The 24905-nt window shown below is 37.3% G+C and overlaps 2 protein-coding genes across 4 annotated transcripts in view; both read right to left on the bottom strand.

The window, feature by feature from the left end:
• Positions 1–4013, bottom strand: part of LOC104899002 (hypothetical protein) — a 36390-nt gene extending 32377 nt beyond the window's left edge. Inside the window, exons 1-5 of one of the 3 annotated variants that reach the window (XM_019249619.3) lie at positions 3656–4013; positions 1839–2026; positions 1348–1452; positions 1147–1218; positions 803–950 (exon numbers count right to left, since the gene is read on the bottom strand). In XM_019249619.3, coding sequence (XP_019105164.2) covers positions 803–950; positions 1147–1218; positions 1348–1452; positions 1839–2026; positions 3656–3981 — 839 coding nt within the window. In that variant the 5' untranslated portion in view covers positions 3982–4013. The remainder of the gene's footprint in view (positions 1–802; positions 951–1146; positions 1219–1347; positions 1453–1838; positions 2027–3655) is intronic. The other 2 variants (XM_010686143.4, XM_010686144.4) reach the window with 2 other exon arrangements.
• A 13520-nt stretch (positions 4014–17533) lies between these two features.
• LOC125493316 (uncharacterized mitochondrial protein AtMg00810-like) lies at positions 17534–17908 on the bottom strand. Its single transcript, XM_048636544.1, has one exon. The coding sequence runs from the start codon at positions 17906–17908 to the stop codon at positions 17534–17536; it is 375 nt and encodes a 124-aa protein (XP_048492501.1).
• Between the last annotated feature and the right edge of the window lie 6997 nt (positions 17909–24905).

The raw sequence follows: 24905 nt of genomic DNA, 5'->3' as shown, positions 1-24905 counted from the left end.
TGGAACATCACATTTTCCATGACAAACTCCAATATTAATGTTCCATTACATTTTCATCCTACATGCTGTTTTCCCCTTCATTGTTAAATAACAAAGGAAGTAAAATTGTTCTGGAAAAATGACCACCAATTTTGGGCTTCTCTTACTTCAGAAGTTCTGATGCACTTTACCACCAGATTTATGCCCAAATTACAGTTAAACAATTAAGTAGAGTGCATCCAGTAAAATTACCAAGCTCATTACTTAAATGTTTTAGAACTTAGTGAATACATGATCCTTTTAAAATAATGGACAACTGTTCACAAATAAGAAAGGACGCCAAGCACAAATATCCTAGAACTACTAAACCACAATTTTCAAACATAGGTTGTAAAAGAAAACTTCCGTACTGTCGTGTATTCCTCCGTTTCTTAAAAGTTAATATGTATTCCATTTGAGATGTTTTATCATAGTTTAACCATTTTATTTGGCAAATTTCACTCAAATGATTTCTTATACAAATAATAAATGATTTATACTCATGCTTTCAAATTTGCTTCTCCTCTCCTTGATTTGTGTCAAAAAGAATCGGGTCAACTAGAAAAGAATCAGAGGAAGTATTGCTATTTAAGTAAACTTCATCCGTTCATAAGATCATCCAAGCACATTCCAAACCTCTCCTTTCAAACTCCAAAGTAAACCCCATCCCTACCCAGATTCAAGAAAGTTTAACATGTAGATACTCTATCCGAAAAAATATATTTCATATACATAATGAGGTAGGTCCTATAGTTGTAATTAGTAAGATAGGCATCTTGCTCACCCATCTTCAGACATGTAGCCAACCCAAAGCTCGGATCTGTCCCAGGGCATGTTGGGGTGTCCCCACTCAATCCAAGCCATCCGCTCCCCTTCAGAATCCATGCGTGGAAAAGCATAGAAATCATTCCCACCAACTAAAATTTTAGGTTCTGAAAAAGATAAATCGATGAGAAAGGATGATAGTCAATATCCAACATTGTTCTTGTTTCCCTTTATAATAAGAACATCAGAAACAGGAGAAGCAACAAAAGCATGTATGTGTCAGCACACCCACGCTGGTATACACACACTATCTATGATCATTCCATCAAAACTTCCAAGAATCATGTTCCCTCGTTTTGTTACCTTGTATATCACCACCTCCAAGGCTGATCGACGCAATTGTGGCAATTGGATTTAAGTTACTTTGACGTTGATCTGGCAAATATGGAAAGCAATATATTACTGGGTATGTGATCAGAAAACAGCACAAGAAACCTATCCCCTGTCCCACTCCAAAAAAGGCAAAAATAAGTAGAGAAAGAAATATGAATATAGATCGTGTACCTTCCATTACAGTGATAAAACGAGGAAAGCGAGGATCAAAAACTCCATCTGCATAGCAAACTGTCGGTCCACCATAATCTGGAGTGATTGGAGAGGGAGAAGCATCTACAGAGGGGACAATTACAAATCACTATCGTAAAAAAAAATCAAAATTAAAGTTATGAAAGCATCCAACGACAATTCATATTGCATAGGGCAAGGAATTTCTCCCAAGCCAGTTGTTGATAAATAAAAAAACAATGTAGTCGACAGAAAACTAAAGAGCTTATCACCAGTAGGCTGTAGCACAATGGTTAAAGTTATCAACTGGAAGCATTTAAAAGAAAACATCACCATAAGGGGCCCATGACCTATGCTAATTTAGTAGTATAGGAGGTGCGCAACAGAACCTTATTCCCCTTGTATAACTACAACACATTAAGCTCATGGCCTCATTACAGATAAGACAAGTATGACTATAGAGTTTGCTCACATTGAGCAAAGTAGGTTACCTCCCGAAGCAAGCGACTGCAGGTAGAGTCTCTGATCCTTGTAATTTGAGAATACTACAGTATCTCCAGAAACTGCAAAGGCACCACCTCCATACTCTTGAGCACGTGTGCGAACAGAAAAATTTTTAGAATTTATGTCCACTGGTGCCATTCCTAGATTCTCAGCTTCTTTAACAAGGACGCACTGTCTAACACCAAATGCAAATTAAAATCACTAAAGTAAAAAAAATGACGACATACATCCCACGAGAAGAAAGCATAACCCATGATCTAACAGAAACAAAAAAAGGGTAGCCACTTTTCACCAATAAAGGAATGTTGACTCACACAAATTGAAGCTAATCTTAGCAGATAGAAGGCCTCTACTTAACATTGATACAACCAAATAATTGATTTGTTAGGAATCATACAGCCTCAAAAACTAAGGATCTAGCGCAGGCCATTATACAATCATCACTCTTCAAGAACTTGCAATTACATTTGGAAAAGCAATGCAATAACGTCTAGCAGCTAAAGGGTTAGTTCAAGCATCTTGAAAGGTGTTGAAAGTCAGAAGCAGTTAAAGAGAAGATGCAGTTTAATATCACATGATCTTCCTATCATTTTCCCTTTTTAATGTATTTAGAAGATACATTGTTGAGGGATTATCTACAACTACAGGAGCTCAATTTCTAATTAATGTGAATGGAACAAGTGAGCAGCTAATGAACATGTCACTGAATGAAGTGGTTCAAGACGCATTCATAATTTTAACATTAAGATTACCAAAAGAGATGCGTACTTTGAAATGGATGCATGGGAACACAAGGGTTAGGATTCAAATTAAGATATGCAGAAGGTGAGAATCGGGGATATTAAGGATAAGATAACAGAAAACCGGCTAGTTGATTTGAGCATGTGAGATGTCCACTAGTTGATGCACCAGTAAGGGTAGTTGAGAGTTCAGATCACAAAGATTTTAGAATATGTCCAAGAACACATAGATGACTTAGATAGGGTGTTAATAATGATATGTCAGAAATTAGGCTTGTGGGAGCATTTAGCACCTAATATAATACTCCCTCCGTTTTCATTTAATTGTTACACTTTCCTCTTTAGTCCGATTATTTAAAATTTTTACATTTCTATTATCTACATCCTAAACCCCACCTCCCACTTTATTAATCAACCAACATTCTCTTTTTGTACTTCCTCCTTGTTTTTTGCACGATTTCCTTGGTTCTCCCCCCAGAAAGAAGTGTAACAATTAAAAGAAAAAGGAAGGAGTAATATGTAAGGTTTTGGCGTAAACGGCGTTGTAGATGATGTAGTATTAAGGTTACATAAAAGGGGGTAAGCATTGATGTGACATTCAACCCCAACAAACCAGGTTAAGCATCTCCGCGAACAAGCAATACAACCAAGCTGCAACAGAGGTGAAAAAGCTACAAACGCCCTTAAAATAATTGGACCATGTCGAGCAATGAGCTTTTAGATTCTTTTTTTTTTTCTGTTCTTTTGTTAGATTATTATCTATATAATAAAAGACCGATAAAAATTGAATTTTCAATCTTCAATAACAATGACATCAAGAAAATTGTTGAAATCTTTTATTTTCACTCCCTACTTACCTCCCAACTTAAAATGACAAAAAATCACGACTTAATTCTCCGACTTCATATCAGTAGCATTTTATTTAGAAAAATATTACTTGATATACAAAGTTGGTACATCTCCGAGATGACTTCTCTAAAATTCAGGCTCTTCTAGAAGTCAGCTTTTAAAAATTGAGCTAATCCAACTGAGCAGTTAAAATGGTAAAGTGTAAGAAAAGTTACCCTCCTTCAGTAGGACGAGATTCTAGCCAAATAAGGCGGCCGTGACCATCGACAGCGATTCCTCCGAGCCGTTTCTCTCCGCCGGAGATAACATCGGCGGTGATCGGAGATTTCCAAGAACCGTAGGGTGCGGTACTTATTGCTTCAGGCATCGAAGCCATGGTTTTCAAGCTTCGGCGCCGGTAATGGGAGCTGACACGAGTGAGTGAGAGGGGAGAAAAGGCGAAATTGAGGAGAGAGAGTGTATGATGTGTATGCCTGAGGAATGATGACCTGAGACTGAGAGGGGAGCGAGTTAGGCTAGTGGCTACTGTTGATAAAGCCATAAGGTTAACACTTGCCCATTGCCACTTACTCAGTAGCAGGAGTATCCTCTGCAATATTAAGGTTTTTTTTTTTTTTTTGGTACATAAAAGAAAGCTAGGACACCCTTCTCTCAAGGGAGATTCCTAACGAATCCAGAAGAACTAATTTATTTAACAAAGGTTCCGTAGAAATATCAACGTCTAGCGAAGTAGCAGAAATATTGTGACCTTTTTTTGATAGAAGATCTGCTACCCGATTAGCTTCTCGGAAAATATGCTTGATGGTGTAGAATCTAAACTGTCGAAGCAAATGCCGAATGTCATCAATTAGACAATTAGGTTTTGGATAGTCCAGGGGCAATTGTAATGCCCTTGCAACACTCTTATAACTACTTGATTATCTCCTTCAATATATAGATCTTGTATATGCTGCTGAATGGCAAGTATCAATCCATTTCTTAATCCCCAGGCTTCAGCAACGAGAGCTGAGGTTTGGCCAAATCGATAAACTTGAGCGGCCACAAGAAGACCAGCTGAGTTGTGAATGGCAACACCGGCAGCGGCTGAAGAGTCAATGACTGAGCCATCAAAGTTTAGCTTGAAGTGATCGGGAGGCGGAGGCTGCCAACTTACTGCGATGGAGGTAGGGGACCTGCAAGGAGGAAGTGAAGAGATAGTGAAGGAAAAATCCATCGTATTTCGCGTAGTCCAATCCAAATACAAATGCTAGGCTCTGTAATAAATTCAATTTAAATTAAGCACATTTTCCTCAAAGATAATTGAGTTGCGTTCCTTCCAAATACTCCACAAATTGTAGCAGAACAATTGTAAGGCCTTAGGATAGGATCGGAGACTCGTTAGGCATTGTTCCAGCTCTTGAGGCATTATATAACGGATTTTTGGTCGTAGATAATTTGATTTCCAATATTGACTTATTAGAGGGCATGTGAAAAATAAATGGTCAAGTGTCTCATTATTAGCTTTACAAAGAGGGCAAAGAGCGTCATTAGTGATTTGACGGTCAGCTAAATTGAATTTTAACGGCAAACCATTTTGTAAACATTGCCATAGAAAAATTTGTATTTTTGGGGCTATATTAATTTTCCGTATCCAGTTAAAAGACCAAGGAATATTCTGAGGAGTTATTCCATGAGCGAGCCAGGTGGCTGTTTTAACAGGAAATTCTCCAGAGGTTGTAAGCCCCCAACAAGGCACATCGGCGGCGGGATAGGTAGGGATAGGAATCCCAAAATTAGGTGGATAATATTCGGTGGAACTAATTCATTAAGGAGAGAAACATTCCATTGCCTAGATGGAAGAATAACATTACTGACAGTAAGTTCCAGATTAGCAATAGACATGACTTGAAGATTAAGCATTTCAATAATGCTTTGATTAGCACACCAGTTATCACTCCAAAAATAAACATTTGTTCCAGTTCCAATTTTCCAACGTATTCCTTTCCTTAATAGCTCTCGAGATCGGAGAATTGATTTCCAAATATGAGAGTCTTTTGACTTAGCTTTATATTCAAAGAAAGTAGTATTCCTAAGATATTTTTGACGCATAAGATTTGGCCAGAGAGATTGCTGGTCAGAAAGGATTCGCCATCCCATTTTAGCTAAGTATGCTTCATTTACATGGGCTGTTTTCCGAAAATTTAAGCCACCATATTTTTTTGGACCACAAATTTTTGACCATGCAATAAGGGATAGTCCTGAAGCGTTCGTTGATGAGCGCCAGAAAAACTTTCGGTTAATATCATCTATTGTAGAGCATATTTTCTTGGGTAGCTGAGTCGTTGCCATAAGATAGGCTGGGGAAGATGACTCTGGATAAGTACTGATTTTCCAGCTTTCGAGAGAAAATGATTGTGCCAAGAATTAATTTTGTTGTCTACTTTTTGGATTAAGTGGTGGAAATCGCTAGGCATTGGCTTATAATTGGAGAATATAACGCCCAAATATCTTCCCAAAAAATCCTTTGGGGTCATATTGAAAATTGCAGCAATCGATCTTCGTCTAGAATTCGAGACTTGTTTAGAAAACATGATCAATGATTTATGAAAATTCACTAACTGCCCTGAATTGAGGCAAAAAAAGTCGAGAATATTTTTGAGGCGATGAGCAGAATCTAGGTTAGCTTTACAAAATATAAGCCGTCGTCGCAAAGAATAGCCTGGAATTATCTGAGATGTGGAGCAAGTTTGATTCCAATTCCTGATTTTGAGTTTTGTGCGCAAATCCAGTTGTCGACAAGGCATCCATACATAAAATGAAAAGATAAGGTGATAAAGGGTCACCCTGGCGAAGTCCTCGAGAGGGTGGAAGACAGAGTTGTGTCTTGATTGATGAGAGTGAGTAGGAAACAGTCGAGATGCATTGCATGATCCATTTGATCCATTGTTGGTGAAAACCATAACTTTTAAGAGCATGGGCTAGAAAATCCCATTCGATACGGTCATATGCTTTTTCCATATCTAATTTCAGGGCAAACCATCCCATTTTACTTTTTGATTTGTTAAAGATATTCAGGATTTGTTGAACAATAAGTACATTATCATGTATAAGCCTTCCAGGAGTAAAGGCATTTTGAAATGGGCTGATAATTTTAACAAGAATTGGCCGAAGACGTTCTACCAAAATTTTTGAGATAATTTTATATAATGTGGTACATAAGCTGATAGGTCTGAATTGATTTGGCTTTTCAGGATTAGCTGTTTTCGGTATCAAAGTGATTAATGTATGATTAACTACGCAAAAAGTGACCATGATTGAAAAAATCATGTATGGCTTTGCAATGTCAGGACCTACAATATCCCAATATTGTTGGAAGAATTTAGACCCATAACCATCTGATCCTGGGGATTTTGAGGGATCAATGCTAAAGATAGCGTCTCTAATTTCTTTGTCCGAAATAGAAGCATAAAATGTGAATTATCTGTATCGGAGACTACAGGGGAGATGCAAGGTGCGTTTATTTGCCGCTGACACCGGTGGGCAGATTTAAATCGTTCTTGAAATTCTGATAAAAAAGCATATTGTATTTCAGTCGGGGAATCAACCCATTGATTCAAATGATTTTTAATACACAAAATGCGTTGACGTTTGATTTTAGCAGTAATCTTAGAATGAAAAAATGCAGAGTTGCGATCTCCTTTTGTCAACCATTGTCTTCGAGAATACTTCCCCCAAAATTTTTGGGTGAAAGTTAAAAGTCGTTCTCGTTGACGAACTAATCGTTCCAAGTGCTGCTCAATATGAGGATTGCTAGGAAACTGGAGTAATTGTTGTTGGACATTTACTAATCTAGTGTGATTCTGATCTAGTTTCTGTTGGACATGTCCAAAGTTTTTCCTTGCCCATAATTTCAATTCTTGTTTAATAAACTGAAGTTTTCGGGTTATATTATAAAAATGTGAACGTGAATGTTGTTGGTACCAATATTTGCAAACAATTTTTCTTGTATTAGGATCATTAGTCCATGCATTCTGAAATCGAAATCGAGCTGGTTTATAATATCTTACTTGATTTGTAGTTAATATTATAGGTGCATGATCAGAACAAGTGTAAGCATCATAATGGAGAAATGAATTTCGATACTTTGATGCCCATTGGTGTGAGACTAAACAACGATCAAGTTTTTCATATATATATTGGTCGTTATGTTTTTTTCTCCAAGAGAAGACGTTTGACGGGCTGCAAACATCTTGGGCTTGACAAGAGAAAATGAAGTCTGAAAGAATTTGACAACGTGAATGAGTAGCCCTAATCCCCCCTCTTTTGTCACTGAGTTGCAAAAGTTCATTAAAATCTCCAATAAGGCACCATGGAAGGTGAATTGTAGAGAAAAATTAAGTTACATCTGTCCAAAATGGAGCTTTATCCATGTTTTGGGCAGGAGCATAGATACCAGTAAGCCAAAAAGCAAAAGACGAGCATTTTTCTTGAACTATAAAGTGAGACAAACGGGACGATGATGTTTGCGGTGTAATAGAATAAGTGTCATTTTTCCATAGTACCCATATTCCACCACTCTGTCCACTCGGGTCTATGATGAGTATATCATCAAAACCCAGGGTAGTAAGTACTTTCTGACGATTTATTTTTGAGCTCATGGTTTCAAGTATGATTACAATATCAGGTTTGTATTTTCGAGTGAGAAAAAGTATCTCACTAAATGCATTTTGTTTTTTTGCACCTTGAATATTCCAACTAATAATTTTCATGGATGTCATATAGTTAGCTTATTTTCGATTGCAGATAGAGGACGTACGCCTAGGGTAGGCATCATAGAAATTTGGGTAAGTTCAAATACCAATCGTGTAAATTTTTTGCAATGATAATAGAGAGTTCCAAACCAAAAACATGAGAGGTTGACAATAATATTATGGTGCATTGGAAGTCATAGATCAGTCGTATAGTGTGATAATGTATGAGCCTTCCAAATACTTTGCATTGCCTCCAACCGTAGTTGTCATTGTGATTGAGCATATAATGTTTCTGAGACACCAAGTGTCTAGGCAGGCATCGAATGATGCTGGGCAAGGCTATGCGCCAGTCCCAAAAGTTGGGCACAATAGTAGCAAAGTGGCATTTATTTACAGATTTATGGCAATTAATATAATTACAAACATGCTTATATATTCGCAAAGAGGGAGCAATTTTTATACAATGGCATGGCATGAAAAGAAGTATACATCTCAGTAATTGCAAGACAATTATGTCAGTTATCCAATCACTAGTCACATACTCATAGAGCGATAATCTAATAGCATATATCATTGCAATAAGTGTTTTATTGCTTAACCATGGCAGTATATTTATCCAAGAGTACACCCAACTTGGAGTGTCTTGGCAAGCGATGGTATGTCCCATAGAAATATAAACCAAGCTCATGTACCATGTAAACATAGCCTTCAGTAATTTCTCCGACCAAGCGGTATACATAGAAATGATGGTGTTGCATCGAAGGGGTATATAAACACTAGGGTAAAAGATCACAGGGCTTAATTGTGTCAATGTTTCCTGATAGAAGAAACTGATATGTTTTTTCATTACAATAACCCACTCTAAGAATATACATTCCGACCAATGTAAAACATATTTATCGTGGGGTACATGACATACGATTATAACAACATGTTTATAAGCCACTGATTCTTGTGAGGTAAACCGATAACTGCAATTGTAAAGAATGCAACGGGGATTAGTATAGTTGTACTGACATACTACTATTACACCACTTTCAAACTGAATTCCATAATAATATAAGGCCAATGGATAAATTTGACAAAACCACCATAGGTGGCTGTTATACTGAGGTGAAGTCCATGATCCTCGATCGTATATTCTGACATATATGTTGATAACAGACGATCCCCAAAAAGATTTGATCATGAGGCCAATTGGAATTTAGGCATGATTTCTTTGTAATTCAAAGAAATTGTTCCAAAATTATACTTAATCAAGATCTGAAATTCAACTATTACACCACTGTCACATTGAGTTCCATAAAAATACATGGCTACTGAATAAATTTGACAAAACCACCATAGGTGGCTGCTAGAATGAGGCGAATTCCATGAATCACGAGCATAAACAGTGATAGACATATCACAAACAGCTGACCCCCAATAGGTATTGATCATAATAGAGGGCAATTGGAATTTAGGCATGATTTCTTTGTAATTCAAAGAAATTGTTCCAAAATTATACATAATCAAGATATGAAATTCAACAATTACACCACTGTCACCTTGAGTTCCATAAAAATACATGGCAACTGAATAAATTTGAGAAAACCACCATAGGAGGCTGTTAGAATGAGGCAAATTCCATGAATCACGAGCATAAACACTCATAGACATATTACAAACAGTTGACCCCCAACAGGTATTGATCCTAACAGAGAGCAATTGGAATTTAGGTCTGCTTTCTTTGTAGTTCAGCAAACTTGTTGCAATTTTATACTTAATCAACATTAATGAATTTAGTAAAGGAGATAGAATACTTACCTGGATTGAAAACCAATCACGGCGTCGGTGGTGGTTACTTCTAAGGCGTCGGCTATGGCGTCTTTGCTGGTTAGGTGGTTGGAGAAGGAGAATCTTCATCTTCTCCACTTGAGTTTTGCAAAAATCAGCTACGTAGATGGAGGTCGGAAGATTGGGAGGCATGGGTGATTGAGGACTTGAGCACAGCGGAGGAGAGGGGGGGACGTTTTTGGGTGGATCCGGTGGTCGGGGGTTTGTAAACCCCATCTTGAGAGCTTCTCTCTCTTCCTATTCTCTCTCTAGTGCAATATTAAGATGGTGCACGACCTTGGCTGCCGTCCAACTAAAAGCACTCTCTTATGAATAAGGATTTTTTTTTATTTTTACTCCCTTTTAAAATCACAACTAGTTTTTTTTTGTCCGGACAATGCTTCGAGTAAGTTAAAATAAACTAATATATTATTATTTTTAAATTTTATAATTTATTTTACTATTTTTCGTAATTTTGATATATATAAGAAATTGAAAAATTCACGTCACAACGTGATAAGTAAAACAAAAATGAAAGGTTTGAGTTTGAAAACAATACCTTAAAAGGAATTGTGGTAAGAGAATATTTTTTTTTTTTGGAGGGGAAAAGCAGGCGATCTTTTACTCCATTGATAAGGAATCCATCAAAACATAAGGAGCCACTTCCAAGGGAAAATGATTCTGCCATATTTGTTCAGTCCCAAACGGGATGAGTTTAGCTAAATTATGGGCTACACAATTACCGTCTCGTTTAACATGAGACCAGACAATTGAGTTAAAAACAACACCTAGAAGAGAGAATACTATGGAGAACAATATCTGAATCCGAGAGGAAGATTACATGTTTAGCTAGATGGGAGATCACTGTTTACAATCCGATTCTACAATGATTTTTTGCAAACCAAACCTTTTGCCCAACCGTACAGCCATTTCAATTGTCTTCGCCTCCACCACTTCCACTGACCAATGAGCTCTCATTCTTCGAGTCGCTGCAAAGAGAACCTTACCACTTGAGTCACGAGCTACATTACCAAGACCAATCCAGCCTTCGATGGCCAAAGAGGCGTCGACATTAGGCTTTATCGTGTCCGTGGGGGGAGCAGTCCAAACACGAGGACTTCTAGCTACCGAGTGAGGGGAAGAGCGGTAGATTTGTTGTACATAGGAGCCATGCTCATCCACCCACCGAGTAACTCGAACAACACACTATGGGGAGTGGATTTGTTGTTGAACACCAAGTTGTTGCGGTCTCCTCAGATGCACCAGGCCATAAAAGCTCCTTTTATGCGGATCTTGTTATCTACTTCACGCAACGCAGCAATGCATCATACATCGAACCATCAACCGACCGGTGTCGCAGCACTTCACACTCGCAATCTTGCCATAAATACAAAAGGTGAGGGCAAGAAAAAATAGCATGTACCTGTGATTCAACTTCTCCACAACCCCAAGGGCATAAGTTATCTTCAATCATGCATATGGCGATTCTTGAGAAGATCTCGAACTGGGAGGGTGTTGGTGCACATCCTCCACAAAAATTGTCGTACCTTTGGGCTCACTTCCATACTCCAAATATCAACCCATGCTTGGTGGAAATTGTTAAGGTTCCCACCTTTGCCAATCATATATGCAGTTTTAACCTAAGTATCATGCTGCAAGCATCTTTGGTGAAGGCCCAATCATAGTGAGTGAACTCAAGGGGGTGCTAAGGATACACTTCACGTCTCTTTCATTGAAAGAGGCTTCAATGGCTTCATCCTTCCACTCTTTACTCTCAAAATCAATCAAATCACACACCATGTTTACACCATCAATTTGATCACTAGTAAGAAACCTCCCATTATCATCAACTACCCAAGGGTCATCCCACAAGTTTATATGTGTACCAATGCCCACTCTCCAAACAATACCTTCTTTTAAAAGGGCTTTTGAGCTCCAGATACTACTCCATGAATAGCTACATGAATACCCAAGTGAGGCATCCAAGAAATCACAGTTTGGATAGTACTTTGCTTTCATGACTCGGCCAAAAAGAGATTTGGGAGCACGAACTAACCTCCAAGCTTGACGACCCAGAAGAGCATCATTGAAAACCTTCAAATCTTTGAAACCCATGCCGCCCAAGCATTTCAAAGTGCACATAGATTCCCAACTTTTCCAGTGGATCTTCCTTTGGGAATCCAAGCTCCCCCCACCAAAATCGCGCCATGGCCGAGTGAATTTTCTGAATAATTGAACAAGGAAGCTTATAAACGCCCATCAAATAGGTTGGGATAGCCTGAATCACAGATTTCAATAGAATTTCTTTTCCCGCTCTCGATAGTAGTTTCTCCTTCCATCCTTGGAGTTTCTTCCAAATTCTATCTAAAAGAAAGTCGAAAATAAGTTTTTTCGATCATCCTGAGATAAAGGGGATACCAAGATATTTTTCATGCTTTTCCACCTGTCTCATGCTCAGAACATTTGTCAATTCTTCTCTCTGCGTGATGCTGACTCCTCTGCTAAAAGACATCTCCGATTTTTCATAGTTAATTTTCTGCCCGGATGGTAACTCATATTTGTTGAGAATATCAACTATAACATTGCATTCCTGAATAGAGGCTCTAGTGAAGAGTAAACTGTCATCTGCAAAGCAAAGGTGAGAAATTTCTGGACCACTCCGACTAGCTTTAGCTCCATGAATCTGTCTCTCCTGAACTTTTCTCTAAATCATATTAGAGAAAGCATCAGCAATCAGAATAAAAAGATAGGGAGACAAAGGGTCCTTGGTAGAGACCTCGATTTGGAGTCACAGGACCACAAACCCCTCCATTAATAATGAAGGAATATGAAACAAATGAGACACAGTTCATGATTAGATTCACCCATCTACCATCAAAACCCATAGTGAGGAGAAGTTTGCGCAAGAAGCCCCATTCCACTCTGTCTTAGGCCTTGCTCATATCGAGTTTCATGGCTATCACTCCCTTGCGGCTCCGGCATCTGTATTTCATTGAGTGAAAAACCTCCAAGGCAATAAGACCATTGCCTGTTATAAGACGCCCCAGAACAAAAGCACTATGATTCTCAGAAACTATGCTAGGCAAGATTTCTTTCAATCTGATTACAATAGACTTGGACACCAACTTATAAATAACATTACAAAGAGAAATAGGCCGAAATTCAGCAGCTTTAGTCGGAGTTTTGACTTTAGGAATCAAAGCAATATTAGTATTATTAACACAACTAGGAGATAGGGAGCCATGTAAAATATTACTAACAAATAAAAATACATCATCACCAACTATATGCCAGAAACATTGGTAGAAGATAACATGCATACCGTGAGGGCCAGGAGCCTTGCAAGGCTGCATCTGTTGAAGAGCAGCATAAATTTCCTCCTTCGAATAGGGCTTAGTGAGCAAGACATTATAGGCTTCAGTAATCACCGGATGAATAAATTGCAGAACTTCATCCAAATGTGTATCCGAAGGAGCAGAAGAAGTGAAAATTGAAGAAAAATAATTTGTGAAGATACCTTCGACATCTTGGCAATCTTCAAACAAACACCCATGATTGTCAAAGAGGCCCTTGACATAATTTCTCTTCTTTCTTTGCGAAGCTTTGTGATGAAAAGATGTTGTGTTTTTGTCACCATCTTGGACCTCTGCAACTCTTGATCTCAAATGCCAATAGGCTTCTTGTTTTGCATGAAGATCATCGTGTTTTTTCTCCAATTCCAAGCACTTGTCACAAGAAGTAGTTGAAATATCTTGTTGTTGGGCCAAAGAGAGCTCCTTTTCGGTTTTTTCAATCTGCTTTGAGAGTTGTCCAAATTTCGAACCACTTCATTGGACTAAGTTGTGGGCCATGCCAGCAAGTTGGCCCATCAAATTATCTCCCACTGAACTACCCCAAGCGGCCTTGTCTGCTTCTTCGCAACTTGCATCAAGGAGCCAAGAGGTTTCAAAATGAAACCTGCGCTTTTTGCCACTGGGCCTGCCACCGGCATTGGGTCGGAGGATGATGGTCGAGTGATCTGATTTATATCGGATAGAATTCTCTGCAGTAACATTCGGGTATAAATTATGCCATGAAGTTGAACTAATGAACCTGTCAAGTCTCTCACGTATACATGTTGAAGGTGAATTGCCTCTCTCCCAAGTGTGCCAAGGTCCAACATAGCCAAGATCTCTAAGTGATAAATCATTCATCATATCTCTAAAGTTAGTTATCTCCCTTCTGACTCTATTAGCTCGTCCCTCCTTTTCCTCATAACTTAAAATTTCATTGAATTCACCTCGAAAAGAATAGGCAAAGTAGTATCTTCACACAAATGACGAATGAGAGTCAAAGTGTGATGTTTCTCCTCTTTCTTTGCCCATCCATACACCCCTACAAACCTAACACCATCCTCCACATCACCATAAATATGATGTTGTGAAAAAGAAACAAGAGAAAAACAAACTTCCTCTTTCCAGTACAAACACAAACCACCAGCTCTACCTCTACTAGCAACACCAAAGCATTAGAAAAATCCAAACGGTTTTTCAAATTTTCAGCATCCATTTTATTGATCATAGTCTCAGAAAGAAAAATAATATCCGGGGCATAGAGAATACTCCATCTACAGAGCTGACGTACTGACCAAGGGTTGCCCATCCCTCGGCAGTTCCAACATATGAGATTCATAATGACGGGCGGGATTGGTCAAAACCAACCTCCGCCGAAGAAATGATAGATGAATCATGTGAAGTGCTTAGCTTACGACGCTTCACTGCACCATCAGATGTGTCACATATCATGGGTTCACACTCCAATTGTCTCTTTGCAACATTCATAATTGGATCCATATCCATAAGCTGGGCACAACCTTTTTCATCCATGGGATTGCGGGCCATTCATTTCCAAGAGTGGATCATACCTTTCTTCGGTGCCTTTGTGCTTGTGATAGTAAAGTCCAAAGCAGGAGTTGCATTTGTTACACCTTCACACGGAAATGGGCTAGAGGGCCCAGTTGATTGAGGCATACAAACCACTTCATTAAAGGAGTCCAAAGTAGGTGGGGACGACCCCTTTAAAGTCTTCACTGCGTTATTCAGTTCACCAACATCATCAAAGCAATTAATGCTAGAAACTGGGAGCACTACATTACTTACCTTGGGATCCGTTTCATCATTACCAAAAGGAAAGTTGCTGGTGCAGACTCCAAAGCAGGGGGTACAAGTGGGGCATTAATGATTACCAAATCATTGGGGGGAGGAGTGAAAATTTTCTCACCCTTATCCCACGAAATTGCATGGGTTTTTAAGGCCCTGCATTCCACGTCCAAAGCAGCAGCATTTAAAGGAGATTTTTGCCCAGTTGCTGCTACTTTCTCACTCCTTGATATTTTACCCGCTTCAAAGAGTACCTTTTTACAATGCCTGAATTGTTTCTCTTCCTCGAGTTCCTTTGTACGACCTTTGCGAGGGGTGGCTTTAAGCCCCAAATGCCACCCCAACCTCTCACATTTATCCTCCTCCAACACAACTTGGCAATCTTTTTCTGAGTGACCCATAACACCACAAGCTAAGAAGAAAAAAGGAAGTCGTTCGTATGCGAAATCAATTTGAATTTCGTTACCTTTCTTGTCTTTCAGTTTTCTATATCTTCTCAGGGGTTTAGTGATGTCTAAAAGAACTTTTATACGACGATACCGACCAAAACCTAACACATCTTCCTCAATTACAATGATAGGACCCATGTCTCCAATCAAAGCTTTCACCACATCATCCGATCGCATATTAAAAGGTAAGTTCTTTAACCTAATCCAAGAGGGGGATTGATTCAAGATTACCTGATCAGGAGGTTCATCAACATCCGCTTCCTTAAGTAACACAAGCATATTATCGAAGCACCATGGACGACCCTCGAGGACTCGCATCATATCTCGCTAGTGAAAGAACTGGAAAGCAAAGAGGTTTGGTCGAAGCACACGAATGACGGGACCATGTGTCGGGGCCCATACGGTGGTGATCGTTCTCTTTAACGCCTCAACATTGAAAGATCACTCAGTGAGAAGGCGCCCTAGGAGGAGTAAAGAGACTCTGTTTTCTGGATTAGAGTTTATGGAATCAAGATCAAGAACCTTGTCTTCCTCATCATCTATGCGAAGGTTGGACACAAAATTTGAAATCTCCTCAGCCATGGGCAGAGGATGGTGGCTGCCGCGGCAGAGGTTGACCAAGTGGCAGGACGCTCTTTTGGGGGAGAAGAGAGTGGGGTTTCCTTTCTTTCAAGGGAGTTATTATAATGCTGATATCAATATTCTCTTGTAAGATACGTAATAAGAGTGTTAGAGATGTACATATACTTGTTTAAGTCTTTTTAGTTAATTATAACTATTACAAGACTTCATCATATATTATTTGAAAAATTAGACAACAAATTTGTTTTCAAGTGAGGAGTACACATAGATATAAAACATTAGACAACAAATTTGTTTTAAAGTGAGGAGTACATCATATTTTATCAAGATCAAGAACCTTGTCTTCCTCATCATAGTGTATTGATGGTTAAGCTCTTACTTTTCATTACATAGGTCACGTGTTCGATACCTTGCACTTACACATTTTTTTTAAAGTGAGGAGTACACATAGATATAAAACATTTGCATTAGAAATGTGAGGAGAGTGTCACGTGGCACATAGGCTTTCTTTTGCACGCCTTTTAATGTATTTGTATAGATTAGTATTTACGCTTGGGGGATGTCCGGGATTTCTCTGGCTATAATTCAGCAATAGTTAAATAAGCCATCTAATACTCATTTCAAAAAGTCATTAAAAGAAGTTCATCCGTGATTGATTCATTGAATTTCCAAATAGTATATACAACAAGGGCAAGCTATACAAGGAAAGCTAAATATATTATTGCCTAAGTATAAAGATATTTACAACATATAAAATATTAACATATCTTCTATTACACCCCCACAGACGAAACGGGAGGAGCATGGACGCTAAGACTGTCCCAAAAGTATTCAAAGAGGATCAAGGGAAGACCTTTAGTAAAGATATCGGCAATCTAATGACGTGATAAGACATGAAGAACACGAACTTGGCCACGAGCCACCTTTTGCACTAATAAAATGAATGTCCATATCAATATGCTTAATGCGTTGATGTTGAACAAGATTGCTAGAAAGATAGACAACACTAACATTATCACAATAAACTAAGGTGGCCTTCTGAATAGGACAATGAAGCTCAAGAAGGAGGTTGCATAGCCAACAAGATTCAAAAAAAATTGGAAACACCGCGGTATTTAGCTTCGGCACTAGAGCGAGAGGGGTGGCTTGGCGTTTGGATGACCATGTGAGCAAGTTGTCACTAAAAAAACGCAGTAGCCAGAAGTAGAGCGTCGAGTATCCGGACACCCACCCCCAATCAGCATCAGTATAAGATATAAGAGTGATCATGGAGGATGGATACAAATGAAGCCCGTGTGTCAAAGTACCCCGAATATAGCGCATAATGCGCTTCAGAGCATGCATGTGAACATCCATGGGGTTGTGCATGAAGAGAAAATTTACTGAACTGCATAAGAAATGTTTGGTCTTGTAAATGTGAGATATTGTAGAGCACCTACCAAAATGCGATAGTGAGAAAGGTCAACACAGGGAGTATCGGACGAGGAGCTCAGCTTCGCTTTGGTGTCAATCTGAGTAAAAGAAGGTTTATAGGAGGACATGCCAGCATGTTCAATGATTTCTTCAGCATATTTGTGTTGTGAAAGAAAGAGACCATTTTTATGACGAGTGACAGCAATATCCAAGAAATTAGACAAGGGGCCCAAGTCTTTCATAGCAAATTCAGCATTGAGAAGAGCTGTTATACATTGCTGAAGTGTCTCAGAAGAAGCGGTTAAAATAATATCATCCACATACAAAAGAATGTAAGCCATGCATATCCGAACCTTTGTTGTAGATGAATAGAGAATTATCTGAAATGATGTGATGAAAGCCAATAGAGGAAACATAATATGTAAATCGCCTATACCAGGCCTGTAACACCCTGATAATTCTCTCTTTCTAGAAAATACCTTTATAAATACACAAGTAGAGAATTACCCAAGTATTATCGCCCGTGTGATAACGTATCGGCTTATTTAGAATTTTGCAGCGGAAAAACATTAACTAACCTTAACTTCATTAAAACTCAATATGAAAAAAACAATTGTTTAGGTCTTAACAAACGAACTTAATAACTCACAACTAACTCAAATAAAATATGTTTTAAGTAAAACAAGAATTAAACTAAGCTAGTTACACAACTCTCCACTCCAGATTCCCAATCATGCACATCTGCGAACCTGTAATGTCAATGCTATATCGACTCTGCTCACCAGAAGGATCATCACAGGATCAATAGGCAAAGCCATGATCACACACACAAATAAAGCACGTAATCAGCAAAGCTGAGTACTACATATCAAACATAAACATTCCTAAACATGATACTAAATAATTAACATGCAGGGATAAATAATAATATAAACATATAATATTCTGCAAACAACTTTTATTGAACTAGACTCTAAACATCATTTCTTCCTTTAAATGGAATAGTTATTGGAACGAGTTGTCTTGCCTACTAATGTCTTCACCTACGAAGAGGAAATACGGTCATGACTCCGTATTCCAGAATGACCTGCAATATCGAGGAACCTTTGAACTGAAAGAGGGATGGTGATCAATCCATTCCTAGAAAAGTTATGGCACGCTCACCATAACCCCAACCCTTAATGTCCAACTCTAGACGTGCACCAGTCTAAAGTCTATAACTATTATCGTTACACTTTACGTTATTTACATATTACTACTTGTGTTGACACACACATACCAATAACACATAAATAATAATCAGACGGTCACAACTGAACTTCTTTTATCTTTGGATTTAACAAGTGATCACAACTTACAATCCAAGACTATTTTAATTCCTTTTTAAAAACTTAACCTCCTTTACTTGTTGAACCTAGCCAACAATAATCTTACCTTTATATAGGTATAACTTGTAAACTTACCCAATAAGGTCCACGGTCCTCATAAGATAATAAAAATAATACTTCTCAAAGAATACATGCAAAAGATGATTCAACTTTATAGCATATACTAATTCTTATGCGAATTAATAAATAAACTTTCTTAACATGCTTGCATCAATTATTTCATACAAACATATAATTCGATATTCATAATAAATTCCAAGTTACATGTTGCACACAGGCATAAAACATGTAAAATAATTTCCAGAAATCACATATATGAACAAAATAGGTTCCTATACATGATACTAAAATTCAAATCTTCCTTATAACATGATACTAAGCCACATAGCACGTAATTATGTACGTACCTCATGAAAACTAGCCTGTAGGCCACTTTTAAATCTCTAAAAGTTCCCTACGAAATATTCTCCGCCTAGAAAACAATGTAACCGAAATTAACAACTTTAAATAAAAATTACAACAGCCTTAAAGTACTTAACCCCCTTTAAAAACGTTTAAAAGTCGAGTTTAATATCAAACTTGAACTATTTTAATTCCTAGCATAGGACTACCATACTAGTAATTAAAAACTCTTAAAAACTCTATAAATAAACCTTTTCTGAAATTACAGCAACTTTAAAAATTAATAAACCTCCTTAAAAAATGTATAACAGATTCAAAATCATATTCTAAGTTAATCTCATAGTACATAATATGCTACTATGGTTTTCTAGTAATTTAAAACCCTAAAAACTCATGTTTTCATGATTAAAACTAAGAATCTAATCATAATAATAAATCTGAAATTTTCTTATATTATAAACTATAGGTATCAGAAATTACTTATTAAAAACATTAATTTAAAAATAATAAACATGATTAATAATAATAGAAAACATAAAAATATTGTCTTTAATGGAAACTTGAGGAAGAAGAAAAGAAAAAGGGAGAAAAGAGTGAAATACCGAAATCGCGAGTGAAATATGACAGCAGAATTGCGAAACTTGCACAGGCCATAACTAATAGAATAAGAATCGGAATTGAGTGATTCTTGAGCCTAAATTCAATAACTTTTCGAGATATACAACTTTCAAGAAGGAAGTTTTTGCCAAAAATAAACGGAACTATGAGAAATCTGGCCAACCAGATTCGGGTGAGAGAAAAAAAACGAGTAAAGAGAAGGAAAAGAAACCGTGAGGATTGAAAGTGAGGAGAGAGAAATAATTCTTTTATGGGGTAAAATAATTGGGTATTAGGATATTTATAAAGAGCTTCCCTTTTGGGCTTAGGAAAAAGAGATAAGGCTTAATGAAAATTGATGATGAATAGGATAAACAAATTAGAACTTTCATCATCAATATGACTCCTTTTCCTTATTGGGTTCCTCAAGTCCATTAGACTTCTTTTCCAATATAAATTAGTATTTTAAACTTTTATCAAAGCATGCTTAGTTAAAATATTTTCAATTTTATTAAGTCATGAAAAATAATTTCATTTGACTTTTAAAATAGTCAACCTTTTAAAATAGTCAAATCATTTCCAAACTAATTTGGGTTTAAATATAACTATATAAATACTTAAATATATTTATAAAATCCTTTAAAATTATGGGGGATTACAAGGCCCGCAGAGCTTGCTTGAGGCCATCTAAAGATTTCTTGAGTAGGCAAACATGATCAGGACGAGTGGGATCCCGAAAACCAAGAGGCTAATGCATGTATATAGTTTATTGTAGGTCGCCATGTAGAAAAGCATTTTTGACGTCAAGCTGATGGATAGGCCATGTTTTTGGAGAGAGAAAGACTAAGAACAATGCGAATAGTGGCCAATTTGACAACCGGACTGTAAGTTTCTCCGCAGTCAATGCCAACCTGTTGACCTGCACCATTACGGGGTAAAAGTCGAGCCTTGTGGCGCTCAAAAGAACCATAAGAATTTTCTTTATGTCTAAAAATCCACATAGAATGAATAATATTAACACCAGGTGGGCGAGGAACCAAATCCCACGTCCTATTTTCAATAAGAGCGCGATATTCGTCATCCATAGTCATTTTCCAATTCTGGTCTTTAGGAGCAGACATTGGGTTACTTGGAAGGGGGATTTTTTGAATGTGAGTAACAAGGCTGTGTCGGTATTTAGGATTCGATTTAGTGATATCATGTAGGCTACGCGTTACTGGGAGTTGGACCGAAGGAGTCGGGCTAGGAATATTAGGAGTAGTAGGTGCGGGATTAGTGGAGCGCTGATTTGGAGTAAAAGAGATAGTATGAATGTTTGAGCCTAATGAAGGAATGGCAGGAGAGAGGCACGAAGAAGAATGAGAGGGGGAGTAGTGATTTGGGCCAGAAGGATGGGGAGGCGCGCTTGGGCTTGGAGAAGATGCTAGAGGAGGCGCGCGTGAGCCATCATGGGAGGAAGGAGTAGAAATCTCGATTGGGTCTGGTGGAGAGCCCATTTGGTGTATTTGCACGCTGGAAGATTGGGATGCAGAGGAGGTTTGTGTTTGGGATGAGTTTAAAATATGGTGAAGTGAGTAGGGTGAAATAATATGATCTAGAAAATCATAAGAAGTGGGTGTTGGGTTGTGGAGCTTGGCGAATGGAGATTGTGTTTCATCGAACAGGACATGGCGATTGATGATGATTTTATTTGTGGAGAGATAGCATTTGTAAACACGATGGTGAGAAGGATATCCCAAGAAAACACAAGGAGTAGTGCGAGGTTGGAGTTTGTTGATTTTTATGGAAGGATGAAGAGGGTAATAGAAACACCCAAAAATCAGAGTTGAGTATAGGACGGCGTATTTTGATAATAAAGTAGATGGAGAGGAGTGAGGTAGTTAAGTAATTTGCTTGGAAGAATGTTAAGTAAATAGGTGACCATTTGTAGAGCGTGGTGCCAAAAATAGGGAGGAAGAGAGGCATGGGCAAAAAGAGTACGAATGATGTTATTAATAGTGTGAATTTTTCGTTCAGCTTTGCCATTTTAAGAAGAGGTATATGGACAAGAAAAACAAAAAGAAATGCCATTATTTGTGACATTGTCTTATTGGATGGTTTTGACATCTCGTTCAAATTGAGTTTTGATGTAAGCATGAAGAGATAGAAACAGGGAAGGGACTTCAGATTTGTGGGAGATTGGAAATGTCCATAGAAAATTAGAAAAATCATCTAAGAACAACATAGAATATCGATGACCAACAAAACTCAAAATCGGAGAATTCCATACATCACTATGAAGAATATCAAATGGCATCACAGAATTATTAGAAGATGCAACAAATGGTAACTTAACATGTTTTCCAAGCGGACATGAGTGACAAAAAGAAGTGATGTTTTTATTAAACTCAATGAGTTTATTATGACAAAGAGAGTCTAAGATATTAGCACTAAGGTGTCCCAATGAATCGTGCCGTAATGAGAAGGCTAAAGTAGCAAAGTGAGGAGAATTTGTAGCATGAAAAGATAAAGTGGAGAAAGGGTAAAGATCTCCTGTATTGTCACATCTCATGAGAGCTACCCCCATCTGAAGTTCCTTCATAGAAAATCTAAAAGGGTCAAACTCCACAAATATGTAACACCCCGATAATTCTCTCTTTTCAGAAATACCTTTTCTATATAAAACACAGAGAATTACCAAAGCATTATCGCCTGTGTGATAACGTATCGGCTTATTCAGAATTTTACAGCGGAAAACATATAACTAGAACTCATACTTTATTATAATAAATAAATAAGTACTTAAAATCAAACACTCTCTAAATGTCTACTCAAAACAACTTAATATAATAGGTTCCCATATTCCCAATGATATACTTTATTAACTAATGCAGAAAACATAATATACTAGATTACGCAATCCCTCCATTCCCATATTCCCAATGATGCACATCTGCGAACCTGTACATGTCAATGCTATAAAGAATCTGCTCACCAAAATGGGTCATCACGGGATCAATAAGGCAAAGTCATGATCAACAATCACAAACAAAGCACGTAATCAGCAAAGCCGAGTACTACATAGTAATACATAAGCATTCCTAAAATGATACTAATAAATAACATGCAAGGATAAATAATAATACAATCATATGACATTCCGCAGATAACTTTTACTGAACTAAACTTTAAACCTATTTTTATTACTTTAATGGAATAATTATTGGACTTGAGTTGTGTTATCTACTAATGCTTTCACCTAGGAATTAAGACGAAATACGGGCGCAACTCCGTATTTCAGAATGACCTGCGATATCGAGGAACCTTTTGAAAAATAGGAATGGTGATCAATCCATTACCCAGAAAAGCCATGGCACGCTCACCATGTACCCCAACTCCTAATGTCCAACTCTAGACGTGCACCAGTCCAAAGTCTATAACTATCCTCGTTACACTTTACGTGATTTACATTTTATACTTGTTATGACACACACACACAATTAAGTAACACAACAATATCAAATCAAGCATTCACATCTGAACTTCTCTTTTATCTTAGAATTTAGTAAGTGATCGCAACTTACAATCCAAGATTACTTTCTTTAATCTCAATCTTTCTTATTTTGTCGAACCTAGCCAACAATCAATCTTACCTTCCAAAGGCATAACTTGTCAACTTACCAGATAAGACCCACAGTCCTTATAAAGTAGTGGAAATAATACTTGTATGGGAACACATGATAAAACATGATTCAATCTCAATAATATATTAATTAATTCCCCCATGTGAACTAATAAATAAAGTTCCCATCAACATACTTGCATCAATAATTTTCATACAAACATGACAATCTTTAACTCATAATAAATCTCATAATTAACATGCTTGCACACAGGCATAAAACATGTAAAATCCAATCATACTAGAAATCACATATGAACTTATAAAGTTCCTATACATGATACTACAACTTTTCCTTCTTAAATCATGGTACTATATCACATAGCACACAGGTATGTACGTACCTTGTGTAAATGAGTTGATATGCCACCTTTAATTCCTTAAAAGTCACCTCCTGAGTATTCTTCGCCTAAAATAATCAATATATACTAAAATCAATACTCTAAATAAAATACAACAACTTTAAAATATTTAAAATCCCCTTTAAACATATTCAAAAGTTGTTTTTACTACCAAAACTTCAATTGTTTTTAATTCCTAGCATAGTACTACCATACTAGTAATTAAAATCCTTAAAACTCCATTATTAAAGTCTTTTCTAAAATTCTAGCAACTTATAAAATCATAAAATCCTCTTTAAACATATGTAAACATGCTTAAATCCATAATTTAAACAATCTCATAGTGTACAACATAACACTATGGTTTTCTAATAATTAACACCCTAAAAATCCATGCTTTGATGATTAAAACTTCAATCTAAAAATAATAACAAATCTGAAATTTTATTCTTTCAATATATAAAATATATGAATCAAGATCATTTATTAAAATAGTAAATTAAAGTCAATAATCATGATTAGTATTAAAATAAAGCATAAAAATATAGTCTTTAATGGAAACTTGAGGAAGAAGAAGAGAACTTAACCAACAAATCAAAGAACCAAGAAGAAGAGTGCAAGGCACCGAAAAACAGGACACACAACAGCAATAACGATGCAACAGATTAATGGGTGTGAAGGTTTTGTGACGTTTCTTGTTGAAGAAGAAACGTTACTTGAAGAAGAAGAAACGTTACTTGAAGAAGAAGAAAACTTGAGAGAAGGAGAAAGAAAGAAAACCGTGAGGAGAAAGAAGGAATAGTGCTGGCCGAAAACTTGAGTGTGAGGAGGGAGACAAATAAATCTTTGTGTAGGGTAAAATAATTGGGTATTAAGATATTTATAAGGAGGCTTCCTTTTGGGATTAGGAAAAGGAGATTGGGCTCATTTAAAGTTTGATGATGAATAA

The sequence above is a fragment of the Beta vulgaris genome, chromosome 1, assembly GCF_026745355.1.
Source record: "Beta vulgaris subsp. vulgaris cultivar EL10 chromosome 1, EL10.2, whole genome shotgun sequence".
NCBI lineage: Eukaryota > Viridiplantae > Streptophyta > Magnoliopsida > Caryophyllales > Amaranthaceae > Beta > Beta vulgaris.
This window is presented reverse-complemented; position numbering and strand designations above follow the sequence as displayed.

Bases quoted from the DNA above. Each gene is read 5' to 3' on its own strand.
- LOC125493316 (XM_048636544.1), bottom strand. From the start codon at position 17,908: ATGGCTTACATTCTTTTGTATGTGGATGATATTATTTTAACCGCTTCT.